Source organism: Barbus barbus (genome assembly GCF_936440315.1).
Source record: "Barbus barbus genome assembly, chromosome: 9".
NCBI classification, from domain to species: domain Eukaryota; kingdom Metazoa; phylum Chordata; class Actinopteri; order Cypriniformes; family Cyprinidae; genus Barbus; species Barbus barbus.
The window spans coordinates 20806138-20833927 of record NC_136737.1 but is presented as its reverse complement, the minus strand read 5'-3'; the positions used below and the strand labels follow the sequence as shown (position 1 = coordinate 20833927).

At 37.1% G+C, this 27790-nt stretch overlaps 3 protein-coding genes across 4 annotated transcripts in view; 1 reads left to right on the top strand and 2 right to left on the bottom strand.

The window, feature by feature from the left end:
• Positions 1-27790, top strand: part of LOC306875424 (centromere protein P) — a 65340-nt gene that overhangs the window by 35529 nt on the left and 2021 nt on the right. For both annotated transcript variants that reach the window (XM_079425963.1, XM_079425962.1), the window contains 2 exons: positions 27133-27212; positions 27395-27486. In XM_079425963.1, the coding sequence (XP_079282089.1) occupies positions 27133-27212; positions 27395-27486 (172 nt within the window). The remainder of the gene's footprint in view (positions 1-27132; positions 27213-27394; positions 27487-27790) is intronic.
• Positions 1602-8047, bottom strand: LOC306875423 (asporin-like). The gene is made up of 8 exons (XM_079425961.1): positions 7847-8047; positions 6673-6937; positions 5084-5196; positions 3751-3964; positions 3031-3141; positions 2843-2936; positions 2636-2774; positions 1602-2551 (listed from the first exon to the last, which is right to left on the bottom strand). Exons 2-8 carry the CDS (start codon positions 6905-6907, stop codon positions 2354-2356), a joined length of 1104 nt encoding a protein of 367 aa, XP_079282087.1. The 5' UTR covers positions 6908-6937; positions 7847-8047; the 3' UTR covers positions 1602-2353.
• Positions 9864-21455, bottom strand: LOC306875421 (extracellular matrix protein 2-like). The gene is made up of 10 exons (XM_079425956.1): positions 21242-21455; positions 17982-18234; positions 15840-16028; positions 14982-15719; positions 14662-14777; positions 13378-13513; positions 13053-13210; positions 12606-12745; positions 12001-12327; positions 9864-10737 (listed from the first exon to the last, which is right to left on the bottom strand). The coding sequence occupies exons 2-10, from the start codon at positions 18223-18225 to the stop codon at positions 10569-10571; spliced, it is 2217 nt and encodes a 738-aa protein (XP_079282082.1). The 5' UTR covers positions 18226-18234; positions 21242-21455; the 3' UTR covers positions 9864-10568.

The following is a 27790-nucleotide window of genomic DNA, read 5'->3' as shown; positions in this document are numbered from 1 at the left end:
CGTCAGTTACTCCCGACATCTGAGTCGCTGAAGACGCAGAGGATTAACGTTACTTTCACTTTGAAGTGAATGTGCCGAGCCCCGATCTACATAAATGCATCTATGTTCACCCGAATCATTTGTGATCCAGCTTCATCTACAGAAGAAGTGAGTATAAGTTTTTATGAATCTTTGCAAATCGCCTTTCCTAATAATGTGCTAGTTAGCCAGTTTCGTGGCTGAAGTTTAGTATGCTCCATAGAAATATATACCTAGATGCCTTATTATGGACTGTTTCTATGGGCCGCGATACGTAAGCCATCCGCCATTTTTGTAACGGTCTGCGAATCTTTGAGTGCATTGACTGTGTGCGTCTACAACAGCAAGTTATACGCTTGTATATCTTTGAATATTCATTGCTTATTATGATGAATGCGAGATGGCTGACGCTTCAACGTATCTGGATCCGTCGAATAGGGAATCTACGCATATCTATGTTCTGCTCGTCACTCCACTGAAGAGAGGGGCGGAGTCAGCAGAGCTCACTAGCATTTAAAGCAACATTGGCTATAACAGCATGCTGAAAACAGAGCTGATTTTGACAGGGTAAAGAAGGTGTTTTTTACACTACCATTGAGAAATTTTAACCAAAGTATGTTATAGACTTTTCATTAAGACCCTAAAGAATCATATCAATTTGTATAAAATGAGCATCCGATGACCCCTTTAAAAAATGTTTTGTACGGAATATTTACTTGAAAAATAGAACACAGTACACAACACAGTATTTTCTTTAAAAAAAAAGAAAGAAATCAAATAAAAATAAATTCTTTTTTTGTAAAATCAATTATTTAGAGATACATTTGATTATTAAAATTTTATGAAAATATTATAATAGAATCTAGAAAATTCATGGAAAACAGAATTTGGTAAAAAAAACAAAACTGAATTTGAGAAAAAAATTAAACGTAAAAGAGTTTTATGATTTCAATTAATTAGACATGCTCTTTGATTTATTAACTTTAATTGAGCCATTAAAACTGAGTCTAAAAAATTAAAATGGAAAAAATGGAATCCAGAAAAATAAAAACGGAAAAAAAAAAAAAAAAATTGGGAAAAAATAGCATGGATTTCATGGGCTCAACAATTGAGCCACAGCGTATTTTTGTGTAGTTGAGCCATAGTCTAAATGTGAAATTAATTAATACGGAGTGATTATATTCTGTGCATGTGTTGCATTCCCTGTGCACACTCTTTGTTGTTTTAGAGCGAGTGCACAATGCAAAGTCCAATTTGTAGTCTGATTAACATGTATACATGATGGACAAAGTTGATCTACAATTACATTATCCAGGACTGGTTTGATTTCTGTAGCACTAAAGAGTTTACAGGTTGCCATGCTTCATTCAATTGTCTACCTGTATAGTTATATAACATAATGATTTAACTTGATTTCATGGAGTCATTATTTTCCTGGTTTTATTGAATTATCCCGTTTCTGCAGTGTTTTTTCCCCCAATCCTTACACAACTCTCCATCTGCTGGTATTTTGTCTTATTGCTGGACAGATGTACACATTCTGAGGCCAACCAGATGTACTGTTTTAGTTTTTCTTTATTTTTCTAAAGAAACAATAATATCTGATTTGGAAACAAATAACACAGCACCGCTGGCTAAGAAAACACTTGCTGCAAATACAGTTTTGCAAATGTCAGGGACGCTGTTGTGTAACCTGCAACCAATCCAGTGGTCCATACAGATCAGTTTTTCAGAATTTCTGAGATCTGACAATATGTCCAATATTTCAGAGAAAACACTGGCAATGAATAAAAAGTTATATAATGAAAATTTAGCATGCAATATTAGATTTGTTGTTATTACTAGAAGCACTAATGAATAATGCCCATTCTCTAAAATACAAGAAGTAGAGCAATAAACAAACTGGCCGTGTACATTTTATTTATTTATTTTTAGATTCTAGACAGTTGTTCCTTTTTAAGCAAAAAATTAGAGACCAATACATGGGGACAAATTTATTTAGCACCTGACCTGAAAATATGCAATTAAAATGGTTCTTCGGTCATTATAAAGTCGAAAAGATTTCAATGTAAACATTAATAATGAAAGCCTATGTAACTATTTCACACAGTGTAGTTGATTCTGTCTTTACTGGAATTCAAAGTCTTCGAAATCCTCACCAAATTCAAGTAACGAGTCTGTAGCCACTGTGCATACTCTTGGATTTTGGATAAATTACATTCTGTACATCACCATGAGGACATGAAATGATAATTCATTACATTAGGATGAAGTTCATGTCTAGTTATAATGCTGCCCTCCAGTGGCAAGATGGTGCACATCGGTACTGTTTAACTCACTTTCTGTAGTTGCCCAGTTGCACCGAATTGTGGCTGGAAACGCACCGAAAAGTGGGTGGCTGGATCTCCCAGTATTTTACTGGGTTCGCATATAAACTGATCCTAGTGTAGAGGGATTTCTTAACCCGGGTTCTCGAAGGGCAAAAGTCATTTACTCCAACGTGACTGATGCTGTTGGCATGTAAGTACACCACCTAAAAGAGGAAGTGAAGTTGATTAAATCTTCATGCGCATCATGTGTACTCCATGTTCCAAACACGTGCATGTTTGTGTTTTACCTGCAGATATTTCAGGTTGTTCAAACCTGGAGGAACTTTCTTCAGTTTATTGTTATCCAAATGAATTTCTCTGACTTTGGGAATGCCAGCGAGGCTTCCGTTCTCCACAAACTTGATTTGATTGAAGTCAAGCCACAGCCTGTAGAAGACACCGGTCTGTAAATTGTGTTCTCTTTTTGTCCACAAGGTGGAGTTTGTTTACCTTACCTTTGTAGACTTTTTAATCTCAAGAAATCCTCTGACTCTACTTTGGCAATCTTGTTATAGTCCAAGTGAAGTTCAGTGAGGGAAGATGGCAGATCTGTGGAATTTAGACGAATAAACATCTCTATTATGTGTTGAAACTGTTTTTAAGTGCAAAAGTCTGGATTTTCAAAAAACATGTAAATACATACCTTTAGGGATAGCTGTAAGCCTCGCTTCAGCTATTCTCAAGTAGAGAGTCGCCATGTCGTCAAAAGCCCCTGGGTCAATCCCGCCGTTTGCAATTGGATTTGCACTCAGTTCTAGAGATGCAAGGAAAGGGAAACACTTGTTTTTCTAAGCAAATAGAAAAATGTGACTTAGAGGCAGACAGGGCTTAGACTAAACCAGGATTAGGCAATAATTTAATTAGGACATTTAAGTAGTTTTTATAAATGTGCCTTAGAAAAAAAAAAACAGTACTGGTGTGCATCTAAAGATTAAAAAAAGGCACTGATATATTTTAAGATCAGTCAGGGCAAGATTTTTTCAGTTGAAACAGCTCAGACTTACATTTTAGACTAAGCTTAAGCCTTGTTTGTGTTAGAACCAGAACCCTTTTGGTTGCCAGTCGTGTTTTTAACAATAACACCATATTGTCCCCTAATCTATTCAAATATAATCTGCAGATCATAATGTAGACACTAGAGGGCAGTAAGTACGTCACCTGAGATCAGTTGATTGAAGTGAGCTTGTTCTTGTCAGACATAAATAGTGTGTAAGATCATTAACCAGTTTTAACGAGGTCATGATGGAGGGAATGGATTGGGAAATGAAGCAAGCCGTACGTCGCAATGTGTTGAAGAATATGCGCTAACTGCTTAGCATGACTCAGACCGTGTTTATTTAAGATCGTCACTTAGGAGACCTACCTAAAACATTTAGGTTTTGCATTCCTCTAAATGCTCCTTTTGGAAGTCGGCTGATCTTGTTGTCGTGCAGTCGCAGTGACTGAATGCTCGTGGGAAGGTTCTCAGGCATTTGTGTCAGCAGGTTGTATGACAGGTGGAGAATCTTGAGTTTGTTCATGTTGCGAAAGGCCTTTGGGTGAATTTTTGATATCTGGTTATTGAGCAGAAACAGGGCCTGCAAATACAGAAAGGGAATAATAGAGGTATATAAACACAAACGTTATATTAAAACAGAATTCGGTCACACTTTATATTAGGTGGCCTTAACTACTATGTATTTACATCAAAAATAAGTACAATGAACTTATTGTGGTCATATTGTATTGCAAAACATTTTTGCTGCTATTAAGGTGGGATACGGGTAAGGTTAGGGACAGGTTTGGTGGTATGGGTAGGTTTAAGGGTGAGTTAAGGTGTAAGGGATGGGTCAACAGTGTAATTATGAATGTAATTACAGAAATTAATTACAGATGTAACTACATTTAGGTAATTTTTTTAATATAAGTACAATGTAAATACATGTATGTACACAATAAGTACATTGTATCAAATTATTAATTTAAATGTAAGTACGTAGTAGTTAAGGCCACCTAATATAAAGTGGGACCCAGAATTCCTTAATCAGCCAATCAGAATGGTACATTTTTATACTTTGAACTTAAACAGTGGTTTTGTTTGATGTTGTTGCATATTAAAATAAATGTCCAAGGTGGACATTTCTGTCTTTGACATTAAAGTTGTTGAGAAAGGTCCAGCTATTATTGCACATTAAACATCATTATTTGAAGTATTTTTTTTGTAGATGACATAACCATAACAATACAAATAAAGTTCAAAAATGTTTAAAATATGTTGATAAAAAATGTTTTTGTGGTTGAACCATTGAAAATATTAGCAGAGAAGTAAAAATCTGAGCTCTTGGTCTGACCATTAAAAATATATATATATTTTATTTTATTATTAGATAACTGGTTCTAAATATTCTGGAATTTTCTGGAAAATCGGATTTTTGTCGTCTTGTTTGCAAGATGTGGGCTCTTTCTGTTTTTTATATTCTTGGTATTTTATTCCCTTTCTAGCTTTCTTGCTTAGCAAGAACATTTAACCATTTTACCACAAGTATGAAACAGTCCCCAGTAAATGCAAATATCAATATCACTCAAATATGTGTCCAGAATTCCACATAATCCTACTACCACTGCACGTCTCCAGATGTCCTTGTGTAAACCCAGCCTAAAAACACACAACTCTTAAAATGCCCTAAATGCATTCGAAGAGGGTGTTTACTGCTCACATAGAGATTATCCAAGCCTTTGAAATCATCTTCCTTGATTTCCGTGATGTCATTGTTTTGGAGATCGACAAGCAACGTGTTTGCAGGAATGTCCTTTGGCACCTTGGTCAGACCTGTAAAGACAGAACGAAAGAAAATGAAGACCTATAAAGAACAAATGAAAGAGCACTCTCATTGAGACTGATATAAAATGTTCAATTACCTCAATCAGGCTGTTCATCTGGAATGAGAATTTATTCTTTATTATAGTGATGTGCAAAGCTGTACATTTTTGTGGGTTGCCTGAGAGACTAGCTGACAAATTAGTCTTAAGTAAACCCTATGTAATTATAATCCAGATCAGATGTGTTTCTTAAACCCTGTTCGCACGGGATTAGTATTATCTGGGGACCATGTGTGATTCTGAAATTACCCCCCCACATCTGAATTTCGTGTGGTGCATTCGCATGGGATAAGCGAAGCCTGTGATTTTACTCGAAATGACTGACTTATCTCCGAATACCCGGATGTCAAGATTTTGAGAGTCCCGTTCTATGATCCAGATGGATAAAAAAAAGAAAGAAACTAATATAGTTTTGTGCCCCGTGTCATTTACATTTCACCAGGTTAAAATAATATCTCAAGCTTTATGCTTGATTTATTTGTAACGCATTAAACCTTTTTAGCTTTATCTTTCTGCAAATTGTATGGTGTAGCGATATGACAGCACCCAAAATACTATAAAACACTCCAATGCAGCTCCATTCTTTGCGAAAGATGGATAAAAAGGCGCACAGGAAACAAAAACCTTGAAAAATTATATACGACCCGTGAAATGCTGGCCAAATCACAGAGATGTCGATTCGCACGGGACTAAAATTATCACAGGACCTCGGTGTTCGGCGAAATATGGTAGGTCATTTGCGGGGGAATTTTTACTTTACAAATTACAGACATGGCTAATTCGCACGGGATTAAGATCACAGACAACCTCTGCAATTATTACAAATGACTGGAGGTCACCAGGTGATACTAATCCCGTGCGAATAGGGCTTTAGACATGTTCTTGCATTCAGCAAGACGGAGCACAATGGGACCTGACATGGAATTTTTTTTTTAAATTTATGCTTTTTTAAAAATTATTTTTGTAATACTTGTGCCTCCTTCTTATGGAAGTTTGTTTTTGCCACTGCTAAAAAAAAATAATTATAATAAATTAAGGTAATTGCAAATTTGAATCTTAATTTAACTTTTTTTTTTCTCTCTTAATTCTGAGGTTACGTCTTTGAATTCTATAAAAAATAAAAGATAATTGTGACTTTTTATCTAACAATTCAAACTTTTCTTCTCAAAATTGCAAGTTCATAATTGCGAGATTACTTTTTTTGTTTAAATTAGTTTTTTATTAATTCGGCCGAAACAAGCTTCCTTCTTAACGCATCTGAAAACGTCATTGCCGCAAACTGTCTAACAGCTAAAATACAGTATGCGGTTAGTCCGTTAAATAAAACTAAATTCTAAATCGTAGCTAATTAATACAAGTCGGCCTCCGAAAATGAGTCTGACTCATACCGTCTTTGTTGTTTAAAGTAGTATCATGAAGTTCTTACCCTGATCTGAACACTGCAGAACTTTCTTTGAGCACCGACACCCTTCGGGACAGTCCGAAACAAAGTTATCATCATAATCGTCGTAATGGTGGTCATCGTCATCGTCATCGTCATCAAAATCACCCGCGTCTTGTTGCATGATGTCATGATGCTTGATGAAATCCATGACATTGATAGGCGTGTATGGTTTGGCGTGACATAACGTCAGCAGGGTGAGTAGTAAAAGTACCTTCATGGTGCAGCTTTAGTCATAAATGGTTTCGCCCTGCGAACATGAACACAAGCACTTTGTCAAATTGTTCACGTTTTGGCATGCAAATGTTACATTGTTTCGTATGTTTCACAGGATGAAAAAAAAAAGGGAATTGGATCCCAAGGCTCCTGATTGGATTATTATGTAGCATCACATTGAAATGGGCCAATAGGAATTGATCACAGGTTAAAGAGAGTAGTTATATTCTTACTGAATGACTTGCATAGCACTTTACAATAGCAATCACTAGTTGCGCAATATTTTGGGCATTATTTGGTTGTTATTCAGTTTTTTTCTCTAGCTGCACAATGTTAAATCAGATTGAGTTCAGTAGCATTAATAATTAAGAGGGCAAAATGTTTATGACTGCTGTAATTGTTTGCAAAAGATGTTCAATTGAATCAGCAGCATTTGAACAATTGTTTATAGAGCAATCTTGTTTATGGATGCCTTAGTCATCAACGAATGAGAAGGTGGCTCACAGTTTATAGACATTTCTGACGCCATCCACATGACATTTAATGGCAAATCTAACTCATCACTTGATATGGTGATATTTGATATTACATTTGAAAAACATTTTATTATTTAAACCAGAAAAGAAGCGTAAGAATTCCCATTCAGCAAAGAATTACAAAAATGTTTGTTTTAATACAATTTACAGATAAATTCTTCATCATTTATGTTGCTGAGCAGCCCAGTAACATGCAACTTTCTCTAAACATGATAAGGATGAAGAATTTATCTGTATATGTTTCACCGCAGCACTTTTAAATTAATTTGTACATCCACGAATAGTATAATAATATGTTGTCTGGTTCATACAAGCATTTCTTTGAATGCCTATGTATATGAAATGGAGCTAACCTAATGAGGTGAAATCACTCTTCCGTAATCTAGAATCAGATAAAAACAACATACCTGATGAATCTGTGTAATCCTGCTTCAAGTAAGCCTCCAGGGGTGAGATCAGTATTGCCGTCAGGATTTGTTGAGGCACAGGTCCTTAAATGCAGCTTGCACGAAAGCCAGAAAGGTGGAGACCACGCTCGTCAAAGCTTGAGATCCTTGAATGAATGGGGATGGAAAAGATGCTGCTGGATCAAGGAGCAGATTCAGAATAAGGGGTAGGAACTCTACGCAGCTCTACGCATGCTGGATGCTTAACTAGCATTGAACACTCATTGTTACCGGCCGTATGTTTCTCATCAGCGCTTGAAACCTGGCCAGTTTTGTATGCCTACATTTTCAATGGCCAGTCCTGGGATATTCGCACTCTTTACATTGCCAATGGGTGGTCTCTATTTTATCTGACTTTTGACGTATTGAAATATTTTAGAGTGCATAATATTGTGGGGCTATTTCTGGGTTTCTATTTTTAGATAAAACACTAAATCTTGAAATGTAATGGCTGGATTGTGATATAAAATGCTAGATAAAAATAGGTTTTTATCGTTAGTTTAGTGGGAAGTATAAATAAAAACCATGAACTTCTGCTTTACTTGAGATGAATCCCATCGGATTATTTCGAATGATTGATTGCTGCCAGAAAGAGCAATAATTCACAATTGACATCATTCAGTTTTTTAGGAAGGGAAACGCATGTTATCGTGACTAAATCATTCTTGAATCAGTGTAACTGGTAGAAAATCTTGTAATTCCCAAGTCATGGGGGACCTTTAATCTCAACCTAAATGTTGCATAATAACTTTTCCAGACTTTACAGTGCTGTTTGCTTACAGCAGCACAAAACGCGACCCCTCTCTATTCACGGGGCAGTACTGGTGGCGCCACATATGCTTGGTTTTGGCTGGGGGTTTTGAGATGATGGAAGTTCCTATGTCTCATGGTTTCTTCGTTCATTCTCCTGAGTCTCACTGGCCGGCATTCCTTCCGAAATGATAACTAACCTCAAACCAGTAAATGTTTGTGGTATGTCAAGTTGGTGCCATAAATTAAAAGGATGTAGATGCTATTACAGACGTGAGGGTGAACCGGTTCAGGAAAGGTAGTAATGTGCGCTTACATGTTTCAGAAAGAGTGATGAAATACTAATAATTTCGCTCAATCTTTCTCCAATTATTTGTCTTTCACGCCCTTATTTGTTGTAATGTTATGACGTGCAGAACCATGTTGGAAATATCTCAAACACTTGGCGGTTTTCACAGCTTTTCTGCTTAACGTTTCTTTTTCTTACGCCACTTGAAATGTGTTTTTTATTTGTATCTGCTTTTTTCTGGCAGTGTAGCTTTGTGTCTATGGCTTATTTTATCTAGATGTGACAGTGAATCGGTTTAGGAAAGGTAGAACTGCCCTAACAAGTTTTGGGAAGAAGGATGAAATACCAGTAATTTCCTTCAATCTTTCTCTAATTCTTTTGTCATTCACGCCTTCAATTGTATTTGTTGTAAATGTGGGATCTTGTTGGTAATGTCTCAACCTTACTTAAATACTTGAGATATGTTGGCGGTTTTCCACAGATTTGCTTGTCCTCTAAATACAGAGCAAGATCTAACTGTACCCAGACACTAGGAGGGGGTGGTTCAGCTGTTGATTATTTACCCCTCAAAATAAGATTGAATAAAAGCCATGTGACTAATACTTGAGTCATGGATAGCTTCATGGAAAGCTTCTGAGATGATTCCCCTTCCAGGTTTTTTTTTCCGTTGTTTATTCTTTTCTCTTTTTAGTCCTAGCCTAAAATCAGTGAAACCCCAATTCAACCTCAGAGGCATTTTTCAGTAATCGTCCACATTTCACTGGCGATGATGGAGTGGGAATTCAGAATCTTAGAAGAATCTTGGAAGAAGCAGAAGACTATAATGTCATGGTCAGATCGTTTACAAGGGGTCATTAATGTGTTTCGGTCTGCAGCGATTTCATTAGCTCAGGACTTCTGTTGAGCACAGATGGGATATTTTGAGAAAGAAACACAATAGGCATTTTAGGAAATCTGTTTATGTGATAGTTTAACTTAACACTCGCATTTGGGTAAAATAAGGGATTACATGAAAAGAAAAATACATAGGAAAATGTTTCATTGAAGCTGTATTGGTTTTGCCACTCAATTCTAAACTAGGCAAATACAAAACTTGAACCATGTAGCTATCGTTCAATTATGCATCACAGTTCTATCAGTAGTAAACGTCCTTTATTGGTCCTGTCTTAATTAAAAACAAATCCATTATGTAAGCAGGTTGATTTTGGCTGCTTTCTTTTATAAACACTTCAGAAAATATGCATTCTGTTTTTCTTCACTACGACAGATGAACTTAATACTGTTATGAGGAGAATAAGATACACCTCAACATAGAATACAAAGCTACTTTTTTCCTCTTGAACTATTATACGGTTGATTCATGCATCTTACAAAGACACGTCTAGACAGGCGCAAACAACGACAGCGTTCTGCTATGAGCCTCGAGGAGGTGATCATGTTCAGTCTTATCAGACTTATAAATGGAAGTTTATAAAAGCTAATTCAAAAATACTGAAAATAAACATGCCGATTAGAGATTCAATGCAATTTTTGGGCCAACAAAAAAATTATATTTTCATGATAACCGCACGTTTCACGGGAATCGAGTTTAGTTTTATATTCATGGCCTTTAGTGGTTTTTAATAGTAGTACACAAGATTGCAGTTACTTAATCCTCTGAGGCTTTAAAACAACACTAGAGTAGGAGCGGACGCAGGAGAAAGCCGTGGGTGGGATTTTCCGGGGGTCAAGGAAATTATTCTCAAGGCGAAGGGCGACTAGATGAGAGTCATCCTCATTCAAGGGGTCACAGATGGCATCTTCTGATATGTGCCTGTTGGACAAAAAAAAACACTCAGGATCTGAAAGATTTCAATACATTACAAAAAAATCTAATTTGTTTTGTATATTTTCATAAAATGTATCTTCAATTGGGGTGGATCAATACAATTTCTGCACTTATACCGATTGTTTAGTATAACATCTGCTGATACTGATGGTTTGGTGCTTCTGCTTTTTATACCTTGTTACAAATTAATGATAATTAATTACATAATTTTGAAAGCAATTCCACATGAAACATAGCTTTTTTGACAGGATATAATCGGCCTTATAACAGCGGCAGTTTTTTAATAACTGGCCAATGTTCGATTAATTGTAATCGAATTGATTAATTGTCAATGTGCAGGTAATTGTATTTATTCGCCAGTACTGATTATTGGATTACACCCCTGATCTTGAATTAAGTTTCTTGTTCTTACCACATTGGCAAGTAGTTTTTTTTATTTGTATCAACCATAAATCTTAAAGGGGTAGTTCACCCAAAAAAAAAAAATGACCCCATGATTTACTCACCCTCAAGACATCCTAGGTTTGTGTGCCTTTATTCTTTCAGACAAATACAGTTGGAGTTATATAAAAAAAAATGTCCTGGCTCTTCCGAGCTTTATAATGGCAGTGAATGGCTGCTGATGTTCAATAGTCCAAAACAGTGCATCCATCTATTATAAAAAGTGCTCCAGATGGCTCCGGGGGATGAATAGGCCTTCTGAAGTGAAACAATGCATTTGTGTAAGAAAAATATCCATATCTAAAACTTTATAAACAATAAGCTTCCGCTAACTGTCATACGTGTGTTCACAAGATTACAAGTTAGCGGAAGCTAGAGATTTTGGTTTATTAAGTTTTAAGTATAGATATTTTTGGTACACAAACACATTGATTCGCTTCAGGAGCTCTTTATTCACCCACTGAGCCATGTGAGGCACTTATTTGGATGTGATGCACTTTATTGGACTTCTTTCAGACAATTGAAAAATAACATCCCTTCACTGCCATTATAAAGAGCCAGTACGTTTTAAAATGTACCTGTGATTGGAAAAAATGTCATGAACACCTAGGATGGCTTGAAGGTGAGTAATTAATGGGGTAATCTTCATTTTTGGGCGAACTATCCCTTTGAATTTAAAACAATCATTTGGCAATTGGAAAGGAAAATCAACTTCTTTTTCGAGATAAATTATCTGAAGTCACAGACCATTGCGTCACAGGAAATTATGACAAACTCATTACTCTTTGCAGGAGGCAAGCAGTGTACCTTATTTTGTTGTTGTTAAGTCGTAGGAAATGTAACGCTGTCATCTCATTAATTCCCATAGGAATAGACGTAAGATGGTTATGGTCTAGACAGAGTTCAGTCATAGTGTTGAAGGTGCCAAAGAAGGACTCTGGCTCAATAGCGTCTCTGTCCAGCTTGTTGTAAGAGAGGTAGAGGTACTCCAGGCCAGGCTCCATGTGTGCGAACACGTATCCTGGAATGCGTTCGATCTGATTCCCAGCCAGCACCAGGTGAACCAGCGACTTTGGCAGGAAGGATGGAACCAGGTAGAAGTTGTTGTACGAGAGATCTACAGATTCCAGGTTCCTTTTAGATACAGTGAGAAAAGGCTAAGTGTTCAGGAGTTTAAAAAAGGGGGAACATCCAGAAAGGGGTTTCACTTTTAGAATATTTACCACTTTTCATTTCTTCCAAAGGACTATTGTGCTAAACTAGTACTCATTTGCAAAAATATATTTACTAACCACCAACAATTCATTGGAACCAAAAGTCTGCTATTTAAATGTTAATTTTTTTTATGAAACAAAAGTGAGCAATATTTGCTGAAACAATGGTTAACATTGTTAACATTTTTGAGAACACACCTGTGATTAATCCAGGCTAAAGGTGCAATGCTTGACTCATCTAATTTATTATGTCTTAGCACCACGACGTTGATGTTTGTGGTGTGGTTGAATGCTGTTTCAGAGATTTCTTCAATCAGATTGTTTTCGAGGTACAACTCCTGAATGTCAAAAAGAGTATGATGTAAATTGTACAGTTTGCGTCATTGAATAAAATAAACAGAAACCGATGTTACTTGACAATGCAATTAAATTTGACTTGAGCAGCTTCGAATTACTTTGTGGTAAATTCGTGGGGTTGGTTTGCCATAATTGCTGTTAAAGTGCCACTGGTTTGCCACAGGTACTGTAAAACCAGTGCTGGATTATAGCCCACAAACTTGTATGCAATTAAATGTTTGTTTGACAGCAATCTTGATTTCTTGATGTTCCTTGACTCCAGAAGTACTTCTCCATTTTGAAACTCACCAGTAGAGATGCAGGTAGGCCCTGAGGAATGGTACGGAAATGGTTTCTGCCTAGGCGAAGGTAACTCAGCTCTTTGAGGGGCTTAAAGGCCTGTGGATTCACGTTACCTTCACTGAGCAAGTTCCCCTCCATTTCCAAAGTAACCAGACTGCTGAGACCTTCCAGGAATTATGAAGCAATTTGTGAAAATATTGTGCTTTCGTAGTACAACATTAGGTAAGGAACATTTCATGCTTGTATTAGTTGATTAAATGTCAGCATTTATTTATAGATGTTTTAATTATGCTAACCTTTTATACATAGCAATTTTGTGTAACTGTTTTACCTTCAAAGCCGTTTTCCTCAATTTCTTTTAGATTGTTCTCATTTATCTTGAGCTCCTGGAGTGTTGATGGGAGCTCAGAAGGAATTTGTTCCAGAAGGTTTCCATCCATGTATAGGCGAGACAGGAATTTAAGACCCTTTACATAAAAGTTGAAAAATAAAGGTCACATACAATATGCTTTTGAATCCTTCAGTGAAAGTTTTCCACTCTTTGGCAATCCTTTGGATACTTATATTTTGTTAGTGACACGTATCCATATGCCGAATCCATGTCTGTATTGTATATCTGATTGTAACTCCAAGCTTTCTGATGAATTGACATATCGTTGGGGTACTGTATAAATATTATATATTTGTTCAGATGATGGGCATATTTCTACTGGTTAGAGCCCAGCGAAAATAGGTAAGACTAGCATAGCATACCCTCTATTGTTTTTCTTGAACACATGCCATGGAATTTTGTTTTTATTTGAAAGTCTGTTTCAAAAAGAAAGCGTGGCTACAAGTGTCAGGTACAAGTTGGTAGAGTGTATTAGAGTAGGATTTGTGACTTCTGTAAAAGCTATATGGCTACGAACAGATCAAAATGTTGGAGCTCAGCACTGTTAGGTTTGCAGATGGTACTGTTTTTGCATGGCTTTAAACCGTTATGGAAGAAACATTTGCTTCTGTAATTCGCCTAAAGTTCAGCTGGAAGACATTAAGTAATTCATATGAATTTCTGAACAAATGGCAGCAGGGGAAATTACATTATCTCAATTTCCAGATTGTTGCATGATCCTTAAAAAAATCTATGTACATGGCAGTCTAATTGAGCAAATTTACACTCAGAATGGGTCCATTTCATGTCGACAGTCAGATTATTTACACTTCTTATTATCTGCCTACATTAAGCAGACTTTTAAGAATTCCAACAACAGTGCATCAAGCTTTTGTTACAGCCTTGGTCGGCAGCCTTGCAGACCACGTCAAGACATTATTCACATGTTTTGGGGGCCTTTAAGATCTTTTCAACAAAGTCTGATGCAATTAACTGACATGAACACGTACAGTATCTGCACCATTTTTTGCACCACAGCCATTCAGTATCACACCACATATGTGCCATTTAAAAAAACGTGAACAGAATGGATGTTTTGCCATCTGAACAATTGCAAATTTGGCTATAAAAAAATCAAGAAAATTGCAGTTGGATCATTTGGGTGGTCACAATATTTCTCTTGCCAAAAGGATGTTTATGTGTTCGTTATTTGCCGTATGTGGTAAACTAGTATTTTTAACTTACTTTAAATGCTTGTGGGTCTATGCCAGATGACACGATCTTGTTTTTCCCCAAATCTATCCACTCCAAGTTGGGAATGCCATTGAATGCTCCAACAGGGATTGTTTTGATTTCATTGCCTGTAATTTCATAATGCATGACAAGTTGTCAAAATTAGCCTCACTGGGATCTGTATACATGGACATGGACTAAATACTGACGTATGCACTGATTTAGATTTAATTTCTTGCATGTGTCTTAGTTAAGTGATCTAAATTCCATTGCAGCGCCTGTATCTCTTTACGACCTGTGAAGTGGTTATTCAGGGATGCGGCCTTCCTCACCCTGTAGGCTGAGGGATTTGAGCTCAGGGATGGACAGTGGAGGTATACCCGTCAGTTTAGCGTTTTCACAGGTGACAGTGACGTCAGAGATTGAGCAACCTGGAGGCAGCAATGTTGTAACCATCTCAGATTCCTCCTCGACTACATCTGTTTCATCTCGTTCAGGGCTCTCCTCGCCCGGTTCATGGTCCTCCTCACCTGGTTCGGTTGGCTCTTGAAGAGCTAAGAGAGGAGGAGGATCTGCTGCTCTTGTTGGTGGCACTGGTGGCATTTGGAAAACGTCCCCCCTCAACCAAACCATGTCCTCGTCTTCAGTGGCCTCGTCTCCGCGGAGTCCTTCCTGGGCCCGTTCGGCTGCTTCTTCCAGAGCTCTCATCATCTCTCTTTGCTCCATCTCCAGCCTACGAGCCCGGTCCTCCTCAGCCCTCCGCTGTTCTTCCATCCTTCTTTTCCTCTCTTCCGCCGCTGCTCTCTCCTCTTCCTCCTCTCGTAGCCTCCTTAGCTCCTCCTCTTTTTCTCTGGCTTCTTTTGCCTCTTTTAACTTCTTCTGTCTCTCAGCTTCTTCTTTCTTCTGCTTCTTCCTCTGCTTGCGTTCAGCGTCATTTTTGCGAATCCGTTCCTCTTCGTCCTTTTTTAGTCTTTCTTTCTTATCTCTTTGGCTTTGTGATATTTCGATATAGGGATCATCGAGATCGTTGTGAGAAGGAGGGTCACCAGAAAACTCAGGGGCGTCGACAACTGAGAATTTGACAATTTTTAGTTTATAAGACAAGGAGAAATCAAACGTCATAATTTATATAAAATATACTGGCAGTTCTAATGCCATGCTTTGGTGTAACCTAAGTTGTTTTTCCAAACCTGGGTCAATGCAAATTGGGCAGCACTCTCCAATTGGTTGAAACTTGGGTTGGCACCGCAAAGCAGGACACAGTATTCGGTCGCAGACCACCTCACCACTGGAACACAGGCAATTCACGCATTGCTTTGGCGACCACACCGTTTTATCGTACATGGTGATGCCTCGAAATACACAGTGCTCTGATTTTGCTGGAATAATTATACAAAAAAGAAGGAAATGCAGAAATGTGATCAATATACAACCTTTCAGTAACATAAAATTAGCTTTGCTTAAAGGGATAGTTCACCCAAAAATGTAAATTCTGTCATTAATTACTCGCCCTCAAGTCATTCCAAACCAGTAAGAACTTTGTTCATATTCAGAACACAAATTAAGATATTTTTGATGAAATCCGATGGTTTTCTAACACTGCATAGACAGTGACGTAGTTACCACATGTAAGGCCCAGGAAGTTAGTAAGGACATTCTTAAAATAGTCCATGTGACATCAGTGGTTCAACCGTAATTTCATGAAGCTACGAGAATACTTTTTGTTCACAAAAGAAAACAAAAATAATTACTTTATTCAACAATTCTTCTGAAAGAGAAAAGAGAAGAGAAGAAATTAAAGTTGTTATTTTTGTTTTCTTTGCGCACAAAAAGTATTCTCGTAGCTTCATAAAACTGCAATTGAACCACTGATGTCACATGGACTATTTTAATGATGTCCTTACTACGTTTCTGGGCCTTGAACATGTCAGTTGTGTTGCTGTCTCTGCAGGGTCAGAAAGCTCTTGAACAAAAAATACTATGGAAGTCAATCAACTGTTTGGTTACCAACATTCTTCAAAATATCTTCTTTTGCGTTCAAAAGAAAAAACACATTTAGCTTTGGAGCAACCTGAGGGTGAGCAAATGACACATTTTTGAGTGAAATTGAGTTTAAATTGAGTGAAGTTTGGGAAATGTTGCGACTAAATCATTACAAAGAATCAGTTCAGAGCAGTGAATTGTCTGATTTAATTTTGGTTTCGTTACGATACCTTAAAAATGTCTCGAGGCCTTTCTAAGTTGATTTGATTAAGTATTTTGAAAATAATGGTTAAAAAAAAATAAAAATGGCAATGGTTGACAACAGAAGCCACATTTTGCGTTACAGGGCTGTTAGACGATTTTGGAAACTAATACCTGTTAATGACTATCTGGCAATGTTGTCGTCCAGTACGGATAATCTGGCTGTTAAAATGGCTATGTAGATCATCACAACACTTTTTTCCACTTGGCTATATCCTATATGTAGCTTTTCTACATCTACATTCTCATGTAGGGAGATCTTAGTAGTCAATGGTGTACACATGCTAGCAATACAGTAGTAAAATGAGTCTGCTGAATAGTGTTTCTTTCTGTTGTTTTTATGGGTTTTTACTGACCACATATGTGCTGTTTTTCACTCACACTTCTTTGGCTACTCGTTTGTAAGAATTACAGATCTGTTATTGACTCTAATGCTAAACGTGTTGTTTTTTTACCAGTGAAAGTTGGTGGCACCATCTGTGTTTTCGCTGTGGTGCAAGCGGATGTTTGTGTTTTACAGAATTGCAGGTTTCACACTGTCACATGTTGCCAGTGTATAATCATGTGGTCAGTGTTCAGACCTGACTGTTACCACCTTTGGCAGAATGGTCATGTTCTATATCATATAAACTAACCAATGTGATCCTAAGCTATAAGGCAAATTGAAGACTCTCAATATATACTTGAATTTGTAGTACTTTTTTCAACCTGCAGAATGTACGTACATGCATTCACAACATCTTAAAATATTTATTAAAATAGATCTTGTATAGAAAAAACTCTGTGCTTACCCTTCGCTTATAATAGATTTTCATACAATTTTCATCATCTATACCAGTAATACTGCTGGTTGAATGATAGGTGGTGCTTTTGGTGATTTTTGTTGTTCAGTTACACAATATATAATAAGGCAAGTCAGTTAAATGTCAGTACATAGACACAATGGATTTTTTTATGCTGATGTTTTAAAAAGTGTTTTAACAGTAAAATATACCATCAGCTAGTCATTATTCAACTTTTGAATGGTCCAATTTAAATTATGAATAGTTTTTAAATTGACAGACTACTGTAACTTTCTTCCCACTGACCTGCAGTCACTTCGTAGTTTGGCTTTGGCTCCTTTGTATTCTTGTAAGACTCAAGGAAAATAAATCCATCTTGTCCATTGCTTTCTGCTGTTCTTCCTTGCTGCAAGGCGGTATTAGATGTCTGTTTTCTTGCTCGTTTTGGTCCAACACCTGGTCTTCTACCTCGTGCCAAGGGACGTCTCTGATCTTTTGCGACGGTTAGGCAGGTGAGGAGTAACAGTCCCAGAATCAGGTTTAGTCTCATGGCTGAAACCTGTGGGATAAAACAGAGGCATTTCAGCCCTACGTGTTCCTCATATAACTCTGTTAATGTATACTGTCAGCGTACACATTTCCATAATGATAAGTTACAGCATCACAGGTGATCCAGCCTTTAACAGCTTGACCCTGCAGAGCCAGACAGCTTTGATGGAATAGTATCCTTTAACACCTTTACTGTACGAGTAGAGAGAAAAACTGTTATTTGGGTGTGTGATGGGTGGTGTTTAGAAGACTGCAGGAGGTTTTAAGTATTATTTTCAAATGTAACAATCATAGCACAACTTTTAGTAAGAACAGACTTGGTCTCGATGACATTCAAACTCTCAGGTTGTAGTGAGGGGAACTACAGCTCATTTGGGCAAAGCTGTTTTTAAAAAAAGTTTGTGTAAATATTTGGATCAACATCATTGACTTTAGTCCAGATATTCCAATGTGTCATATTAAATGATCTAAAACATTCCAATAAAGCCACATGTGCGCACATATTGCTATTCATTAGGTTGTTTCAAGTTTTATTAATAGTGTTTATGGTCAATTCAGCTCATAAAAACAGTCATTTAAAACTTAAATATAATTTGCAAGACTTGGCTGAAAAAGGTTTTGGATGATAGTAGCAACATTCATATAATCATTAAAATCTATATGCGTCAGTTCTTTCAGTCAAATGTCTGAAAGAGATGGTTCTTGGTTCAGTGAATCATTGAGTTATTAACCTGGATCATTACATTTCAATATGCAGAATGGTAATGGTATCTCCTTATGCTGTTTTTTTAAAACGTTAAACCTGGTAGCAATTTCTGAGTTGTGAATAAAGTATTAGTATAAATTTAAATTACTATTGGAGTGGTTCTTTAAGTTTAAAATTTAATTATTAGCAGAATAGTAACAAACTGCTGAGCTTAAAACTTTAAACCTTGTAGCAGTTTCAAAACAGATAAATTATTAGTTTGAATTTCAATTATTAGTGGAATGGCTATTATTTTAAGTTTAAATTTCAGTTATTAGTGGAATAGTAATAGGAAATCTTTACACTGTGTTCAAAACTTTAAAGCTGGCAGCAGTTTCTGAATTGCAGACAAAATGTTACATTTAAATTATTAGTGGAATGGTAATGGAATTGTTATTAGTTGAAATTATTATTTATTTAAACTTATGAATTGCAAATAAATTATTACATTTAAAGTGTATATGCTGACATGCTTTAATGTTCAAAAAACACATTATTTTTAAAATACTGTACATTATTGTAGTTCCTCTATGCCCCCCTCTCTCAAACGTGTCGTTTTCACAGTCTGCTCTGATTGGCCAACTGACCCAGTGCATTGTGATTGGCCAAACATCACAAGCACACGTCGGAAATGTAACACCCCTTAGCATAATCGTGAGCTTCAACTTTCAAGTTAGTTTTATCAGTTCAAGCCTGAAAGGGGAACAGAGTTGTGTGACAGACACAGTGATGATGCTCGTATGTATTTGCAGTACACAAGCCGCGGTTAAGACCATTTCTGACGGGCTGTACACTCCGCTGTGATGTGACCCTGTTCCCCTCACACACACACACACGATACGTTACGTGCAAAACTCTAAATAACAAAACATACTTACAGTCACTGATTCAGAAGCGCCAGATTGTCATAGCAAAGTCAGAATTGTCAGTCAAACTTTTTTTCTTTAGAAATAGCCTTCGTGCACAGCCAGCCTTGTACTCTCCTAGGTTCACGAAACTGTCATCCATAAAATGCATTGCACAAATTGCAACATTTGGATTGTGCTGTTCTGTTGTAAACAAATCTTAACAATGATTCCTAGTTGCATCTACTTTCGGAAGGCCAAATAAAGTGCTTTTGCTTTCTCATAGAAACAGCATCTTCCTGTCATGGCTGCATCAACACTGCTGCGGTTACTGAAACCACGCCTACTTTCTTTGCATGAACATTTACGCAAATATTTCCACATCGTGACGTAGACATGTGGGGGCATGTTTTATTGAGGCGTTTTAGCCCGGTCTGGATCTGCCTTCTCTTTTAGATAGAATAAATCCTTTTGTGGGAGACTTTGAACTTTGTAACTGTGTAGATCTTATACATGCACAAACAGCTACATAACACAATAAAGAAAAGGAAAACAAGAAATCGCATCATGTGACCCCTTTAAACACAGCATAAATAGTTTGTTACCATTCCACTGTGTTTTATTTGAAAATATATCTGTGCATCTTGCTTCTGTTTTAAAGATTTTTAGTTTACATGCTGAAGAATCTATATTTTTGTACAGATCTGTTACTTGCATCACAAAATTTAAATATCTTGCAGAAAAAAAGCCAAGCCAGACAAGGAAAAGATGACGACACCGGTTACCCTGACTTACAGGAATGGGAAACGAGAATAAAATCAACAGCTGAGCAATGCTGATATGAGTGCAGGGGGCGTCTACAAGCGTCAATCCGACCCTGAGGCAAAGTCATACGGTTAGCATTAAATCAGAACTGTGGTGAGAAGAAGCAAAAAAAAAACACCCCAGAAATGTAGACGAGGGGGGGAAACATTTTAATTAAGCTCTTTAGGATGACCAGGCTCAGATGGAAAGAATCTATAAAACAGCTTAGACAGAGAACGAGAGGGATGAAATATACTGCCGTGAGTAAAAACATCCTAGCGGGGCGTGCATGATATGGGGTCCCCCTCGCTCAACGCTGTAATGAAAACCAGGTACAGTAAAGCAATAAGCACTTTTACAGTCCTGCAGCTGTACGCTAGTGCTTCAGCGACGAGACAGACCTATTTCCGAAGACATTTGTCGTCACTCCATCAGCAAATGTCTCAATGTTTAGCGAAGAAGTTCCAAACTGCATGCAATGAGAACTTTTAAACTATAAACCTGTTAAAATGTGACATGCACCCCGCAGATGGAAAAAGAAAACAATTATTGTTGTACAAAGTGTTTTACGACATTACTGAGGGTGAGAGCTGAAAGAGAGGAGAGAGTCGTTTGTACGTTACCACTGGTTTCGGGCGGTTTTGTGAGGCCAAATATTTCCGCTCTTTCCCCAAAAGCTGTGGGATTTGCCAGCAACGCAAGAAGTGTGTGTGTGCGTCTGCTCCGCAGCAAGGACGCTGATAAATGTCAAAAACAGACAGGGGCTGCTCTAGCGTTTAGTCGGGACTCACTCGGGCAGAACTTCTCCAGTTCTGTCTCTGAAAGTTTCAGTCAAATGAGGGTCGTGACAAGATACTGCCTCTCTCAGGCGAAAGAACTAATTACTAGGCTAGGAAGGGTACTGTACTCAAACAAAGAGGTGGCATCTGGCTTGTCATTAACGTCTCTGTTAAAACATTGTGTAAGTGCAGAAAATGGGCTGTAAATGCACACAGTGTTGCTTGAATAAGCTGATCAGACGACGTCTGGACTGGTTTTTGAGCTTTTCTGGATGGGTCTTCAAGTCAACCCCCTACTGCCCAATAAGACGGCCCCATCTCCCATTTCAGAGGGTGGGCACGTTGAGCCAAGAAAAAAGATCTGAGTTTTCTCGTCTTTCAGTTTTGTGCACGGAGGGGTCGTGGTCAAGCAGTCGTGTGCTATAATTAGATTGGTATGCTCAAAAGTTTTCTCCTGTTGTCCATTATTTCTCATAATGCCTCGAAAGAAACCAAACTTTTGAGGGATATATTAAGGCAATTAGCATCTGTATAATATATGATAAAGATGTATATTCAAAAACAGAAGCTGATACCAAACGAAATCTAGCCAATTAGTTTGTATATCTTTCCTCTGCCTATAAAAATATTTCCAAGGGAAGCTAATCATGCTTTGCGTGACCTAACTGTTGTGTAATAAGATTTATGAATACAAGATTTATTTGGCAGACAGTGAAGACTGTTCCAGACTAGTTAGTGTATTTTTACTGTTAGAAATATTAAACACTCTCTCAACAGATATGCCATTGTTATTTTAGTCATTTATCACAATAACGTTTTATATTTTAGATCATGTGACATTAAACAAACTGTTCATTTGTTGTGACTAGGTTTGATTCATTGTCTGTAGACAAATAAATATGTTGTGCAGTTTAATAGCAAATCTTTATGAAGATTTGTCAAATCAGACAGCCAATTCAATTTAACTTGATTTTGATGAATTAATGTATTAAAAGTTTAAAACAGAAAAAAAGTAGTGCAATTATTCTTTATGCACTTTAAAGTTTGACATTTTGTAAATAACCTTTACGAAACTCCACATTGTCTATAATGAGCAGAAATTACTCCATACATTTTTTTTTTTCTCAGGTTAGGTGCGGACAGACTTTTTTTTTTTTGACATTTTCCAGAGCTTTCAGAATTAAACAACCTCCAGATTTTTTGAGATGCTAAATTGCAAACACATCCAGCCTTAGATTAAAGCTGATATCACTCTTACACAACTGAATGTGTTGTCATTCCTTGCAACATCTCATCCAGTGTACACTGGCATGCGAAAATTTGTGAACCCCTTGCAGAATCTGTGAAAATGTGAATAATTTTAACAAAATAAGAGAGATCATACAAAATGCATGTTGTTTTTTATTTAGCACTGTCCGGAGTAAGATATTGTACATAAAATATGTTTACATATAGTCCACAAGACAGAAAATAGCTAAAATTATTAAAATAACCCCCTTCAAACTTTTGGGAACCCTTGGTTCTTAATACTGTGTGTGGTGAAAACTTTTTGAATTTGAAGTTCAAGGTAAATTTTACTTAATTTGTCTTACAAGAAACATGCAAATATCTTCTGTTGCTTCTGAAGGTCAGTACTAAAAGGAAAAAAAATGATATTTCAACAAAATAAGAAAAATTTGGACATCTTCATTCTGTTCAAAAGTTTTCACCCCCCGGCTCTTAATGCATCGTGTTTCCTTCTGGAGCATCAGTGAATGTTTGAACCTTTTTTAATAGTTGTGAATGAGTCCCTCAATGATCCTCAGCGTGAAAAGATTGATCTCAAAATCATACAGTTACTGCTGGAAAGATGCAAAAGATGCTGGAAAACTGAGGAATCTGCAGGACACTGAGGATTTTTCTGAAGAACAGTGCTCAGTTTAACTGTTCAGAACAAACAAGGGATTCGTGAACAAGCATCACAAAACAAAAAAACTGTCGTAGATCATCCAGGTAACCACACACAGTATTAAGAACCACAAACTTTTGAAGGGGGTTATTTTAGTAATTTCAGCTATGTTTTTTTCGTGTGGACTATCTGTAAACATCTTCTATGTAAAATATCTTACTCAGGACAGTACGAAATAAAAAAATAACATGCATTTTGTGTGATCGCTCTAATTTTGTCAAAATTATTCACATTTTCTGCAAGGGGTTCACAAACTTTTGCATGCCACTGTAAGTGACCTAAGAGTTATAATGTGTCTGTGGGATAATTTTGAACAATTTACAAATGGTTTTACAGCCTAGTCCTCGTCAGTCCTTAGTGACAGAACTGTAAACATATGAGTTTTGTGAGACATAGATCAAAAGAAAGTTTAACTGTAGTGTGAAATTAATGGTGTAAGATGTCTCAACACTGTAGGATGTTTTGACTTGCCATCAGGTAATGACCGGAGTTCAGTGACTCAACCAGCTGGAATGAACAGCTGCGACTGTTCACTGTTTGCACAACTGTCCTTGAACTTTCTTTATACATGCTGCTTGTCTTAAGTGTGCATGATTCATTGGTGTACTTGAATCCAAAGGAAAAATACCATCTTCAGTATTTTTCTTCAAAATAAACGTACTTGCGCCGCCTCTGAAATGGCTTTCCTTTTCAGATGACGCTAGCAAGTCATTCCCATCCTTTCAAACTACCTGTCCTACAGAAACCGCTTTTCGACATCAAGTCCCTCCCTACATACTCTTTTCATGGAAGTAAAATTGTTCTAAAATGGATTCCTCATGCATTTCCATACTGTTCACATCTTGGACATTCTTCTAGTTCTGTTTGGTTGTAGACCCAACCAACATGACGTTCTTTTCTTAAAGAAACTCACCAGAGAATGTTGAATTTAAGATGTCTTTAAAAAAATATCTCTCTTTCCACGGATGAATTCTATTGGTTAGAATGGTCTGTATAATATCACGGACCATTTGAGATGTACTTTGAGACCCAGAAGACTATTTCACACACATGCCTTGCACCATGATAATGTCAGTCAAAAGGCTTGGCTGTATTTTTTCGTTGCGTTCAGACATCTCTTTCCACTGCGGTAATGTCGGTTTGCTTCAGCATCTGGTTCAGTATATTTCCTTATGGAACTTTTAACATAATGGAAGATTTAATGTTGTGCCAGAGAGCTTAAGCACTCAGCAGTGGCATGTGTGTAGTCAGCGGTTTTGTGTTTCTTTCCTTTTAGCTGGGTACCTCAAAATCACCCTCAAGGCATTTAGATTAACAATTCAGTTTCAGGTCATCCGCTTTTAACAAACCTTGGTGTAAATTAAATAATGATTTAATCGGTGCAACCAGTGGATTGAACATGCAACTCCAGTGTTTCCGAAAATTTATTTGGAGTCCCAGAATTGCAGCTTTTCTGATTTCTCTGGTCAAGTTTTTAAACGATCCAACACAGCCAGACAGTATTGGCCTCTGAACAAGCCCAGAGACTCTGGTTGTCTTGTCTGGTGTTTTAATAACTGTTGACAGAGATCCGTGGGGAGTATAACATGTCGCTCCAGGATCAGACAATAGAGGTACAGAGTTCAAATAATGGTTGGGTTGTGTAACGGATGCTAAATTAATGGCTTAGTTCAAGGAAGCCTTGAAGCCTTTGGTCAGACCTCTGTCACGTTTACCGAAAATAGTGGTGTCTTTTCAATAACTGTTAAATGTTTTAGGTTAACGCTTTGACAGAAGATGCTTCATGAAGTTATTTACAAGCAGTTATATTTGTATGTGGGTAATTGACGCATCAATGTGTCCAATGGTGTGATGGAAAAATGTACAAAAATAAAATAAAATAGCCTCTAACACTGAAGATAAACCTCTCTCATGCTATTTGTAACTAAGAATGAAGATACATTTTTCTCATGTTATTTGTATGTTAAGTTTTTTTTTCTACATTTTTGCTGTCACACCATAGGACGCAGTCCAATTTTTATTTGTCAACTACCCATGTACAGAGGAAGATTTGTAAAAAAAAGTTATGCATAAGAGCCCATTTATAGCTATTTGAACAAAATTAATTTAGGGCAGTCGTGGCCTAATGTAACCTGAAGGTTGCGGGTTCGAGTCTCAGGTCTGGCAGGGATTGTAGGTGGGGGGAGTGAATAACCAACACGCTCTCCACCCTCAATACCACGACTGAGGTGAGACCCTTGAGCAAGGCACTGAACCCCCAACTGCTCCCTGCATTGACTGCCCACTGCTCCGGGTGTACACGTTGATGGGTTAAATGCAGGTCACCATACATGGCCACACACCACTTCCCTTTCCCTGCCAAAAGTGTGCAAGAAATAAACTGGAAAGAATACAGTCATTGTGAGTAAATACTAATTACATAACTCGTTGACTGACCTGAATCAATGTGTACGTGTAAAAAAAAAACATCTGTAAAAAACAAGAGGAAACAGCAAGTTAATGGTGTAACTGACAGCATTTCCCAACTGTGTAATATGTGGGAAGTAGGAAAAAAATTCTGGAAAGTCTGATGGGGTTGTCTAAGGGATTTGTGACGTCTTTGTTGGTTGATTGTGGGAACATGGTGTGAATTATCATATGTCTTTAATTACCTAGTTGAAATGCAGACAAATGAGGAGTTAAATTTAAGAGCAATTTAATTAGATGCCGTAATTACTTATTAAAACACATACTGAGTATCTGTGCATGTTTTAATATGTAATTAAGGGACGGGGTAAGTGAGGGTATAATTTCTAACTGTATTTAGTGGTTTCTGTAAAAGACAGAGAGGTGGAAACATTTTTCTTCTGTTATTTTATTATTTACTGTCAGTATTAAATGGTTCTGTGTATTCAATCTTCTCTTCTGTGGTTCAGAGTCCTGAAGGCATGACTATTAAAGGTCTTTAACTCAACTAATTATTAAAAAACACTTGGTGTATTAAAAGAATGGTTCACCTAAAAATTCTGTGTATTTCTGTGGAATATTCTGGATTCTTTTTCAGTATAGTTGAGTTAGATCTATATTATTGCATCAGATGATATAATTTACGAAACTGATCTAAATGATTCATTAATGAATTAGGTTGATCCAGTTTTCAAGTTACTGCCTCAATGATTCAGTCACAACAGTTAACAGCTCACTGCAGTGAAAAATTGTCAATCAATAATGAATGTTAGGGGTCTGTTTCTTACATAAAGTATCATATTACATCAGAGGACTTGCATTTACATGTATGCATTCAGCAGATGCTTTTATCCCACACCACTTAAAAAAGAAGAGCAAAAGCAATTCGTCAAAAGTATGTACCGATTTTGAGACCGTTATGTTGTTTTTTGGTGATTTTGGAGACTAAAAGCCCTTGTCTTTGTTCACTTTGACTGTATTTGAATATTTTATCATGTAGTTTGCAGGACGTTCTTGAACAATTCTCATTTTGTGTCGCAAGAAAGAAAGTCAAAACCCTTGACATGGGGGGAATAAATCATAACGTTTTTGAGTCATTTATTCCCATAAGACATCAAAGCTCTGTGCAGACAGTCTCAGACTGTGACTTCAGTGTGTTCTTGCCTTGTTATGGAGCAAATTCCACTTCCAATTACGCAAATCTCTAATATATAAATTTCTCCACATATTTTGTTCGTATGTGTTTTGTTATCGGCCGGTGTTTTGGAACCAGGTTGCTGTGGGTCAGATGGAATCTGTTGGGATTTTGATCCCTTTAACAAACAAGTGGTTTGTTTGGCAGGAGAAGTACCCAGACGTGGTCAACCTTCCAGAGGGATGCCGATCTGAGCTCATGATTATAAGAAGTCCTCAACTTCCAGGGTAGGTTGCATCAGCTAAGAAAGTGAAATGGAAACTGCAGTACATAATTTCTGTTTCTGTTGATGACATATGAAACATATAAGTGCCTACAAGGTCCTGTATCTTTCTATGGTGACCACGACTGATATCTACAGATTGCATGCTTGAAATATAGAAAGAGTCAATGGCTGTATGTTTCTCAGGATCTCCATGACCATATTCTGGAAGATCGACGTGTCCATGGAAGGAGTGGTAAAGCCATCGCTTGAGCTCCTGCTGAAAATGCCAGACCAAGGTAAGATATTAGCTGGGTGATGAGTGAAAAATTGATTATGTAAGGGATAATGTTGCATCAGGGTTAACCAGTTTATCCTGCTTATTAAATAATTAAGTCTTCAAAGGCCATTTTTACTAAACTCAAAAACTAGCCATTTTTTAATTAGCATGATGCCATCATCACTCTACCTTGTATTGGTGGAATAAAAGAGAAACATGAAAAGTCATGGGAAGGGTTAAAATATTCTGGAAGTCCTAAGAGGCCATGGAATATTTATTTTTCTTCTGATTTCAAACAGAAGTTATTCTCTGAAAGTTACACA

What these genes read in the sequence shown, in the direction of transcription:
- LOC306875423 (XM_079425961.1), bottom strand. Translation starts at nt 6,907, where the DNA reads ATGAAGGTACTTTTACTACTCACCCTGCTGACGTTATGTCACGCCAAA. An exon ending in TCTGCAGTGTTCAGATCAGG is followed by an intron (nt 5,197 to 6,672) that starts GTAAGAACTTCA and finishes CTGTCTTTACAG; the next exon opens with GTCTGACCAAGGTGCCAAAG. An exon ending in AGATTAAAAAGTCTACAAAG is followed by an intron (nt 2,775 to 2,842) that starts GTAAGGTAAACA and finishes TGTCTTCTACAG; the next exon opens with GCTGTGGCTTGACTTCAATC.
- LOC306875421 (XM_079425956.1), bottom strand. Translation starts at nt 18,225, where the DNA reads ATGAGACTAAACCTGATTCTGGGACTGTTACTCCTCACCTGCCTAACC. An exon ending in TAGACCCACAAGCATTTAAA is followed by an intron (nt 13,514 to 14,661) that starts GTAAGTTAAAAA and finishes TTTTATGTAAAG; the next exon opens with GGTCTTAAATTCCTGTCTCG. An exon ending in TTAGCCTGGATTAATCACAG is followed by an intron (nt 12,328 to 12,605) that starts GTGTGTTCTCAA and finishes TGTATCTAAAAG; the next exon opens with GAACCTGGAATCTGTAGATC.